The 12,056-nt window shown below is 38.4% G+C and overlaps 1 protein-coding gene across 2 annotated transcripts; it reads left to right on the top strand.

Moving 5' to 3' along the window:
* The first annotated feature begins 4,988 nt into the window (after positions 1–4,988).
* LOC137255651 (uncharacterized) lies at positions 4,989–11,840 on the top strand. 2 transcript variants are annotated; one of them, XM_067793124.1, is made up of 6 exons: positions 5,007–5,119; positions 7,541–7,638; positions 8,137–8,341; positions 9,381–9,566; positions 10,411–10,549; positions 10,964–11,840. In XM_067793124.1, exons 1-5 carry the CDS (start codon positions 5,087–5,089, stop codon positions 10,537–10,539), a joined length of 651 nt encoding a protein of 216 aa, XP_067649225.1. In that variant the 5' UTR covers positions 5,007–5,086; the 3' UTR covers positions 10,540–10,549; positions 10,964–11,840. The 2 variants fall into 2 exon arrangements, with proteins under 2 accessions (XP_067649224.1, XP_067649225.1); XM_067793123.1 differs by having other exon boundaries at positions 4,989–5,119; positions 10,411–11,840.
* Positions 11,841–12,056: the final 216 nt, after the last annotated feature.

Genomic DNA, 12,056 nt, shown 5'->3' with positions numbered 1-12,056 from the left:
GTGCCTGAGAGTGTGTTTGTGTTTGTATTGATGCATGCATGCATTTATGTTCTTACTTGCATCATTCAGGGATGGCAATTTTCCGTGAATCCGCAGATTTAGATGATAATCAAATCATTCGATCCTGCACCCTGTCGGGGACCTGCAGTCCCAAGATGATAATCAAATCCATCAATCCTGTACTCTGTGAGGGCCCTGCAGCCCCAAGACCCCCCCAGATGATTTTCAGCTGAAATCACTTTCACCTGTTGCCATCCCTGATCTTTGTGCACTTCCATGTACCTTAATACTCCTGGGTTTAAGTGAGTTGTGACATCTGAAGTGTGTTGCTCCATGGCTGGTCGTTTCTACACCTTAAATATATTTCCTGTCTTTAGCTCATCAACAGCTGTATGTTATCTGTGATGTGTAGGAAGAGTGAGTATTGCTAACACCAAAGAATATTTTGCATCAACGGTCACCATGTCTTCTGAACATCCAGGGCTGGATTTAAGGAATGCAGTGGAATATTTTTACCATGACTCTCTCTACATCCTTTTGTTTCTTTTAGCTTGATTATTGCATATCCATCCATCAACCAACAAGTTCACAGGGATTAAATGCAGAACTGTGTGAGCAAAATCATTTGTTTCTTAAAAGAATTATATGCAATTGTCAGAAAAAAGAAAATTGTTGCAGTGTTAGTTTAATTAATGTTTTATGGTTGTCTGTCCTTGTCTGCATTTGTTTTCACTTCTTGACAGAAGATCAGCCGTTTGAAATATCAAGAAAGGAGGGCTATTGCATAATACATGTTTATGTTTGTGAATACTAAAGATGCATGGTAAGACTGTTCCTAGTGTGAAGCATCTGAGTCAGGTAAGGACACATGCTTCATACTGCAGATATGTGTTTTTGACCAGTTTCAAATATTCGTCTGTGTATACAGATGGGCAGTGTTTTAATTATTGTTAATATTACATGTATTTTATGATATCTCATATGAGAGACTAGACAGGCTAGTGTATGGTCATTTTCTAAGTTGTTTTGGCCTTGACAATGATTTCAGTTTATCATTTTTTACAAGTCTCAAATGTTTATGAGTTATTGTTACAATTCAGTTCTAAAGGTATTGTGACATTTTTTAAGAAAGCATTGTGATGTTTTATAACAGATTTTTGATGTGTAAGTGTGTTTATGAAAGGTCTTGTTATGTTTATAAGAAACTGTTGTGATATTCCTGAGAAATATTTTGAAGTTGTTGAGATGTATGTGAAGGCATTTTGTGATTTAATCAGAAGGTGTAGTAATGTGCGAGTAATATGCTGTTGTTCTCTTCTTCAGAAATGATAGATACTGAAATGGGAAAGTGGGAATATCATTTGAGAAAACATTAAGATGTTGATGAGAATGTTTTGTCATGTGTATGAGAAGGTTTTGTCATGTTTATGATCTTTTTGAGAAAGTATTGTGAGTGAGTGAGTATGGTTATATGCCAATTTTAGTAATATTCCAGCAATATCTGAACGGGGAACAACAGAAATGGGCTTCTCACATTGCACCTATGTGAGCAATTGAACCTGGCTCATCAGCGTGATGAACATGTTTTAACCGTAAGGTTTCCCCACCACCCCAAAAAGTATTGTGATGTTTCCAAGAAATTATTATTATTTTGCCAACAAGGTATTTGAATACTTTTAGGAACTTTTGTGATATTTGTGAGAAATGTTTACAAAGTTACTCTTTGAGAGAGTAATGCAGTGTTACTCTTTGAGAGAGTATTGCAGTGTTACTCTTTGAGAGAGTATAGCAAAGTTACTCTTTGAGAGAGTATTGCAGTGTTACAGAAAAGATGCTGTTTTACAGTTATGATGTGAGAGGGTGATGAATTCTTTGTCCATTCTGTGTGATCTTGTCACTAAGGGTGGCATGTACTGAGTGATAATGTTGCCCAGATCACAAATGTTGTAATAATAGCCTGTGGTGAATTCAGTTGTTTTCAATGTTGGGTAATAGGCTCTACAATGGAGATTGCTTGGTATAATGACATTACTGTGATCACTGGTTTGTTTAACTCATCGTTTATTGCTGGTGTTTGCTCTCTGCTGTGATACAAATAAAACATATCCAATGTCAAAACTTAGTGTGTTGGTTTATACCAGAAAATGTTGAGCTGCAGAACACCGCAAGAAGAGAGAGTTATTGCAGAAAGAGGAACTTAGTAGGTGTATACAAAAAATATGGAATATGCTTCTGCTTCTGTTTCTGAAGAGGAGAGAGTTTATGCAAATGAAAGAATGTGTTTCTGCGAAAGGGGGAGTTTATGCTAAAGAAGGAACTAAGTGTTTCTGCAAATGAGGGAGTTTATGCTAAAGAGGGAACTAAGCGTTTGTGCAAAACAGGGAGTTTATGCTAAAGAAGGAACTTGCTTTTGCAAAAGAGGGAGTTTATGCAAAAGGAGGATCTTGTATATGTCAAAGAGGAAGTTTATGCTATAGAAGGAACTTGTTTCTGCAAAAGAGGAGCTTTTGCGAAAGAATGCCGATGTTTCTGTATAATATGGAGTTTGTACAACAGAAGGATAGGGAGTTTATGCAAATGAAGGATCTTGTTTCAGTGGAAGTGGGAGCTCTAGCTTTCGCAAAAGAAACTCTACTGAACCTTATGGAAATCTAAATTCTTCACTTTGGCCTTTTGTAATACAGGAAGGTGGTTATATGACTTTGTGACAGACTTAAATCCAATTCTGGAATATATTTCTGTTCGTCCTAACAACCACATCTCCACAACCGTTTGGTATACGTGCTACATTGAAGTGAGATGTGCGTCAGAGTCATGTGGTTCCCATAGAGATCTATAGCATGATGCGCCGTTTGAGACTGACATTAAAGCACATTTGAGCAGCTGAGCTGGGTATGGATGATGTACAAATATTAGCAGAATAATAAGGTGTTACGAAAACTTGTTCATGTTCTGTCTTGGCTATCTTAACTTGACATTCGTTTAATTAGGTCGACAACTTTATTGTTTCAACCAGGGAGCCTATATAGAAGGGGAGACGAAACTCCTCGAAAAGCCGCTAAACGTATGTCACGGGTCGTTACGTAACCAGTGTAGCCCATATGGTGGCAGCGTAGTATTTAGCCCGGTTTATTTTCTACAGCTGATTATGTTCGCTGAGTGCTATAACAATCCAACATGTAGAAGATAGCTTAACTACTTTGTCACTTCAGTTTAAGTCAAATAATTGGTATTAGTGTCCGCATTAGGACAGTAGATTTGTAGTAAAGTTTCAAGTCGGTAAGGTATGTAGCTCACTGTCTTCTATTCTCGATTCACCGCGAAAAATTGTGCCGATAAAAACTTCTTTCACACATTCGTTTAATTTTTAGAAGGAGAACATACCTTTAGTTGAGACTTTTTTAGAAATGTATTCGCAAGTAATAGTGACAGTTTTATGACTTGAAAATTGTTAGGGTGTAATTGAGGTCTGTGAAAAATATGACATTTCGCCACTGAAATGCCATACGCCGTTGTTTTAGTATTCCTAGTTACTTCCTCAAAAACATCTTTCACATACATGTTTAATTCATATGAGGGGAATATACTTTCAGGTGAAATGTGTTTGCAAGTAATAGTGGTAGTTTCATAATCTAAAAAAGAATGTTAGGGTGTATTTGAGGTGTGTGAAAAATGTGACATATCGGCGATCTGCTCTGATCCGCCATTGAAATACTATACGCCATTGTTTCTAGAGTGTTTCTAGTTATTACTTCAAATACATCTTTCACATACACCTTTAATTCTTCTGAGGGGAATCGAATATACTATCAGGTGAAATGTGTTTGCAAGTAATAGTGACAGTTCCATAATCTAAAACAAAATGTTAGGGTGTATTTGAGGTGTGTGAAAAATGACATATTGCCGATCTAATCTGATTCGCCGTTGATGCTTGAGGATTATAGTTCCTTAACTTCTTTCTTTCTTGTTGATCTTATTATTTGACATAACTGGAAAGGTATTTTAGAACGCTTTGTGAGAGTTTTACAATTTATTTTTGATTGCAGTGTGACAGTGTCAGTTAACATTTAGTTAATGTTCATTCCATGCCCCACATGCCATATCTGAATTAATTATTAATGTAAACAATAATGTTTCAAAGTAGATTTTATAAAAGGACAGCCGATCTTACCTTCTTTAACATGTTTTGGGAGGGAAGGCCGCGGTGTATCATTTATTCTCTCATTCATTCACATATGCAACTTCTTTCTTGTATTCTTTTTCATTGTTTCTTTCATTCATTCACATAATTCTTGCTCTTAATTCTTACTGTAATTCATTCATTGTAAAATTCCGACTGATACAATAAACTGGCTAAAGTTCTATTAAACCAGGGATAATCTACAACGTATATACTCTATATAGTCTCCCTGGTTAAACACATCTGAAGTTGCACTGGGAACGAGCCAAGTCACTGTGTGCGTTGGAGCATGACGAGGCACACATTAATTAGTACAAATGGTAAAGAAAGCAAGCGAGTGACCTATCCCTGTTGTAGAGTATTCCTGTTTCAACATATTTCGAAGTATGCTTTTGAAATATTAAAGTTACTCGCTTTGACCAAGTCCCGAACCGGAATTTAATTTTACAAGTAAACATATTGCTATGCTGTATGTTTTCAGACACCAAGAAAAATCATGATAAAGCATAGTTTACATGTGCAATCATTACATATATGAGACAACTTGAATAAAATAAAAGTGAATGCAAATGCATAGGGGGCATTGTAATGTTGAAACAGATATTCCGATAGATGTAGTAGTTGCGATATCTCTGACCTTGCGACTGTTAAACAATGGCAGAATGTCCCCCCTTTTATGAGATTATACAGATACCGGTTCTGTGTCGAGACTCAATATAGAAGACCGTGAATCATCGTGCAATTGACCCGGCTGTATCCGGTTGATAAGGGGAAGCGGATGGCCTCAACCGGAACTGACCAAGGGTTCAGCCTCCTCAAAAGGTCAAGCATTGTGGGCGGTTTTGCAGACTACTTTAAAGTTTGTAAACTTTACTTCTAGACGCGGTGCTGTGCGGGGTGATAATCATGAATATTTGGATAGTGCTTTCGTTGTGTGTCGTGAGTATTTTATTTAAACGTTCTTGCGTTTCCTTTTCTGGTAATTGTGTATTACTATTTCGACTTTGAATCTAACCAAGAAATAAATCCATATTTCACTGACAGTCAAATCACCTTTACTCTGAACTTCAAAACTCTAAACAATGCTTCAATCCGAGCATGATAACGTTTACGTATAAATGTCTGTTAATCAAATGTAAAGTGCTACTGATCATAAAACATCCGTTCTTGACAGCCTGTTTATAAAACCACTAACTACATAGCTACAATATTTAAATCATTGTCGACGTAGATGAAATCCATTTGACTAGAATCCATTTGTAGGTCATTTATTTAGGTAATCGCAGTATGCACTGAGGAAACCTCCCCCATATACTCGCAGAACATATAAGAAGAAAGGATAACATGATTTATTCTAAATAACAGTCAGACGTTCATGGTTCGATGCCATATTGGCTCAGTAAAAGATATTAACAGACACGTGTTGACTCAGCGATACACACAAATCTCTCGTTTGTAATGAAGTTATTGTTACATAATTACTTCTGGTAAGGGTGGACAGGTGAACATCCCAGGTAGAATAGGTCTTCAACAATCCATGCTTGCCACAAGAGGCGACTAACGGGACCGGGTGGTCAAGCCATGGTTAACACATGCCATCAGTTCCCAATTGCGCAGATCGATGCTCATGCTGTTGATCACTGGATTGTCAGGTTCGAACTCGATTATTTACAGTTCGCCGCCACATGACTGGAACATTGCTGAGTGCAGCATAAAATTTTACTCACTCACTTTAGTACGGTTGACATAAAGCCAGAAATCAGTACAACTAAACTAGGAATGCATTTTCTGAGTAAGATCAACATGTCGATGGCGTTTTTGGTCTGATTTCTTCAGATCCAGCCAACAAGTGTACATGAAGTGACGTTGTGTTGCCCACTGGTGTCATCTAAACCACAGATAAATGACATGTTAATCAAATGCCAGGTGTTATCCTCCAAACACCATAACTTACACAATGTCTCCTCCAAACGCATATGTTGTACCTTCGAGAATGGTGTCACTCATGTACAACTACTGACCGACAAACAGTTGGATTTAACATATGTCATATATCACTTTCTCAGTTACACACAGATTCTAGTACTTTTCATTGACAATCAACCCCAAGAAAGTACTGGATTTTGAATCCAATAGAGAAAGTGTAATCCCAAACATAACATACATGTACATATATGTTACATTTGACCACTTTCTAAGTGGTCTTGTGTACTCAAAACAGTTAATTGTGTTTTTAAGGCTTTATTGTTCCCAGAGACCATATACCGAGATACGGCCTCTGGTGTTCCCAGGAGTACACTGTTTTATAGCAATTCACACTTTCAGAGTTTGGCACACAGAGTGCAAGACTATATACCTTTAGTGAATCCAGGTTTATTGCTCAGTCGGGAAACGCAGATAGTCATTTCTTGTCATCATAAATACTATTTTTTATTGCAGTGAACGTTTCTACATTGAAACGTTCTCTCAACACAACCAAAAACCATCGATGGTTTGAAGCATTTTGTTTAATCCCATACAAATTGGTATATTTTTATATCAATGTGTAATTTTCGAATCCAAACAAGGTATTTTGTTATTTCAATTGTTCAATTGTCAGTTGTTATTGTGACGTTTTTATCAACATTCCAGCACCCAGGCGGTGTGACGAGCGAAAAAAAAAGGAGAAAAATTAGAAAAATCTCAACCTGACTGCTGATCTGCACAACCTGTGCAGACAATGACAAACACTCAGACATTTAGTCATACATCTGTGCAGACAATGACAAACACTCGGACATTTAGTCATACGGCAGAACGTTATGTGTTTGTCAGCTTTCGATCGCCTGTACCTAGTTCAGATGCAAAGTTGGCGGCGTGAATGCAGAATGGCTTGGCACAGCTTCGGATTTGTTCATGTTATATATCTAATCAATATATCTTGATTAACAAAATGGAAAGATTAAATCTTCTGAGTCAATTCGCTAAATAAAAATAAGAATAGACCAATGGCAGTCTCGAGTTTAAGCGACGAATACACATTCAGCATATACATTACTCAATCTGTGTGGTCGGACAATCTGATGTTGCCTAACCTTTAACATGCAAAATATTAACACCTCCGGTCCCCATCAATCTCGAGTTTAAGTGACTAGTGCATATTCAGCATGGAACTCACACACACCGTGTGGGCGGACACTCTGAGTTGTAACATACAGTACGCATATAACTGCACTTTCCTGTTCAAGAAAAGCAAGACCAGGCTTAATACGCGAATTTTAAACGCGTATCTAACTAAATGGTAGGAGAAATAACTGGCTCTCTGAGAGAATATATCCGGTCGTTAATGGTTGACAGAAACAGGTTTCTATCTATTTATAGATGGCTGTGTCGTCGGCTGAACCAGGACCTTGCTTTGAGTTCAATGGAAACAATTCGTATCTAGAGTTCGTACCCGACAACTTCGATCTTAGTGACAGGTTTGTTCTTGTCTTTCTTCCTGCGTGAGCCTGAGTATGTGAGCGTGTGCCAGTGATATAACTGAAATTTTCAAACTAAACTCACTAACTATATTGGTAAATTGATAGAACAATCACGTGCTAAATCGACATCCAAATATCTAACACAGCAACATATGTTATATTGGGGATCACACTTTCTTAGAAAAATACAGATTGTTTTACCTTTGTTAGGTAGAATCCCATCCGGGATTCGAACCCACACGCTCAGAGTCAGGCACCTAATCGACAGCACACAAAATCAGCCCGATTCAGCCACCGCAACTTCCACATAGACCCACGGTGCCTGATTCTGATGTTGTGGGTTCAAATCCCGGATGCGACTAAACCCCCCAAATGTGCTACAATGTGTACTTTACGAAGAAAGTGTAATACCAAATATAACATATGTTACATCTGATCACTTTCTAGATGGCATTGTGTAATCATCTAACCCGGCGTTCTGTGTGTTGTCTTCAGTGCTCACTACAAGCTAAGCTTCAGAACTGAGCAGGAAAACGGCACCATGCTCTTTGCCCGAGGCCCCCACGACTACGAGGCCATCTACGTCTTCAAAGGCAAGCTTAACTACTACCTCTTCAACCCCACATCCTTCGGCGCTGGAGGAACGTTCGGGGTACACTTTGAGAGCAATGGGCCTGTCAATACCAACGACTGGTTCTCGGTGAGGATTGACACAAGAACTCTCTCAAATACAGACTTGTACTGGGGTTATGATGCAGAACACTATTCTGTGGACACGTGTTGTCTTCACACGAATGAAACAAATCTGTGGAAAAAGTTTCCTTTTTTGTCGTAAGCTGCTTCAAAGAAAAAAAATAAAAAAGTAAAATCTAAAACTTAGGGGTAGATGCCCAACTGTGTTATTCATGCGTAAAGATAAAGACTATTTACTTGGGTGTGATGTTACATGAAATTGTACTGGTCTGGGATATTCTGGGATAATCCCATGTTTATTGATACACTCTCAATCTTGAAGACCTTGAAATTATGAGATGACCTCGACCAATGGTTCCGTCGAGACTGCTGGACAGAGGCGACCTGCTGGATCTGGTGGTCAGACAATCTGGTCATCGTTTCTCCATTCAATTTGTGTAGAGTGATACTGATGTTCAATCCGTAAACTTGCTTTATATATCGATGCTAACGATATCAATCACTGGGTGATCTCGAATACACTCCATTATTTTCAGACCGCCGTCATAAAACTTGAATAGTGCAGAGTATAACGTTAACAATAGACAGACAAACATCATGGTGCCAGTCTATGAAAGAATAAGTTTGGCCTGGCTAGAAATATCGTTGGTCAGAAATTATTAAATCATTACCTATATCTAAATAGTTTCATCGATAATATCGCGCATACGTTGTGACAGAATAAAGTTGTACTTTACTTACATGATAAACAAAGTTACGTTTTTATCCATTGGCTGCTTATAAATTAAAACGCTGCTTTTTTAGCAATTCATGGATAAACATGCCACCTCTCAAAAGTGTAATATACCCATGTATTTCATACATTTTTTCTCAGGTGTTTGATATTTATCGATAATCGATATATTTATGTTTGACGATTATCACTCTATGATCAATGTCGCTAGAATGGTGGAAGAAAGAGTGCGTTTGTTTGGAGGCCGTGAAAGGGTTAAGCATTGTCACAAGCGCAACCCAACTCACTCACTCACTCACTGATTGTGCTCCAGGTGGAGGTCTTCCGCAACCGCCGTGTCCGGCGCGGTGAGGCCCGGATGACTGGACAAGAGCCTCCGCTTATGTCCGGCCTCGTTCTGACGGAGAATGGCGTAGAGGAAGAGCACCTGCGGGAGGTCACGTTGCGAGGAGTTCACATCCAAGGTCTCGTGTACGTCGGCGGCGCTGGACGAGACCTGGTGGGTGGACAGTGCTAATGGGAACTTTTTTAGATATTTTAGATAATTGCAAACACAGATAGCTGGACACTGGGACGATGCTGCAAGATCTAGACCCTACAAGTTTGGATGAACGACACCTTTTCATAAAAGCAAGGCAACTATGCACAATGTCTATATCATGCGATAGAACTCGCTATCGCGCCAGTAACTGCCCCGTAGTAAACAGGATTTATAAAGGCGCATGCTCTTGATCACTGGATTGTCGGATTCAGATTCGATTATAAACAGACCGCCGTGATATAGGTGCAGCGTTACACAACGGAATACGGTTTAGACAGTGTTGTTTTGATATCATATCATATCATATCATATCATATCATATCATATCATATCATATCATTGTAAGATGTCGGGACCCAAATTTGATACCGCTTTGACAATGTGCCCGGATAGACAGGTGTCGGTGTTGCCTGGTTCCACTGTTGTGGAAAGGGCCATAGAATTGTGGTATCCTGTAGTTCCTTCCAGAACTCTGTCTAAAGGCATATCTAAGTATAGCACCCCGCTGTCTCCTTACTGTATGTCACCATGTAAAATGCAACATTATTACACAAAAACTGGCATAACAATATGCAAACGCGATACCGTTCCTTCTCGTGTTTTCTTAAACAAGTTGTAATGGGTAGCTAGTTATATGCTTATAATAATATTGCAGCAAGTACACATTAAATAATGTTGTATTAATTACTTTTATTACAGTGAGAGAATTTGATCTCTGATGAGAGCAACATTTCCGTGTAGGCTCTTTACAGTTTTGCTAATGTGTGTTTTACCACTTACGGCGTAAATCTGTTCGTTTCAGAGCACGACAATCGGCGAGTTTAAAGGGAAGATCAGTAACATATTGGAGCTGAAGAATGGGATGCGGTTCGAAGACCCATCTCGCAACAGCGGAGTGACCCGCTGTTTTCCACAACGAGACTCGGCATGATGCGTCACAAGTAATGTACTGTGCGGTGCTTAAAACGCCCGATTCGGGTGCATAAATCTATATCACGTATACTTTAACCGACTTCTTTCTAAGTTTCATTAATGGTTTTAAATGGATAAGTTGGAAATAATCTAATGATCCAACTTCAGATACGTTTTCGAGATGGAAACGTTACTTTAAAAGACCGCGAATCTGTTCACAGGTCAACTTGTTTTACTGGCCAGGGCAATGTACTGTCAAACAAAATATTTCTTTTTCATTAAGCCAATCAATATACAGCCTCTGGTTCTGTATATAAATATATTTGATTTGTGTTCGATGTGACAGTTGTTTATGGAATTGAAGTTTTTAGTTATGACAGTACACGATGAATTGTGTGACGGGACATGTTAGACTAGCGTTTGGTTTTTAATTTCTTATCCAGAATATGATGCATCGCTCATGTCGAGATGGAAGTGTCGTGTCAGTTTCCAGAATGTGATTATTCAAGGGAGGCTACTCTGTTTGAAGTAATGGCTCGAAGAACGTATAACCTATTGCGATTGCAAGGTGTCTCCTCTTAAAATACTAGTACCTATTTTTGATTTGTTCGATAGATGATATCCAAGGCCATAGTTTACAATGACTCTGTACACACACATATATATACTTGTTGGAAATATGATTAATATCAAGTATATGATATGAAATATATATTTTATCAATCGTCTAACTACACCCAACGAAATATGTTTAGGAAATCGTCTGGAATCCAATTAATTCCACTGTATAGTATACGGAAACAGAAATATTAAATGGGCAAATACATTATCATTCAACATAGAAGACAAGTTGAGGTTAAGCGCAGGAGTTTCAGTGGACAGTTCAAAGTATTTTATGAACACTTCATTTTCTTTACTCTTCCGTGCGATACAAGCAATTACCTCCTTTTCCTGTGATAAGAATGGGTTCTGCGGGTGGTATCTTTTAATAAAACCGTTCAAACTTTTGATAAAGATTACGGACTAGATTTATGAGTACTCTTCCAATTTTACAGTATTACTGCAGGCAAGATACATTCCAATATTCCATCTGTCTGAAATCTTTTTATCTGCTCCCTCATATCATTCTTTAGGATGGTTGACCCCTACCGGTGCCTTTTCCGTCACCACTCGGATTTTTCCGGAAAAAACACCTTATCCTTGTCGGGACAGAATGAAATGATTTTGGTTTTCGAGTCTTTGTTTTTTGTTTCATGAATTGATGTGTTAAAACATTTGATACTTGAATAAATTTGAGCAAATTGCTATGTGAATTTGAAACTGTTTTTCCTTTTTCATATTTTACTTTTTAAGAATTTATGCAAATAAGTTTCACACCTTAAAAGTTTCCCCAATATTAGATAGTTCCTTTGGATAGTTCTTGTTTCCTGTTACAGATCTATAGATAATGGCCATGGGGAGTAGGGTTTTGATGGGTGTGATGGTGGGGTAGGGGATGTGAGGCGTCGCATTTCGCTGTGCGGAGTTGGGCCAACT

This window comes from Haliotis asinina, chromosome 11 (genome assembly GCF_037392515.1).
Source record: "Haliotis asinina isolate JCU_RB_2024 chromosome 11, JCU_Hal_asi_v2, whole genome shotgun sequence".
Lineage (NCBI taxonomy): Eukaryota > Metazoa > Mollusca > Gastropoda > Lepetellida > Haliotidae > Haliotis > Haliotis asinina.
The sequence above is the reverse complement of the archived record's forward strand: the minus strand, read 5'-3'. Positions and strand labels throughout refer to the sequence as shown.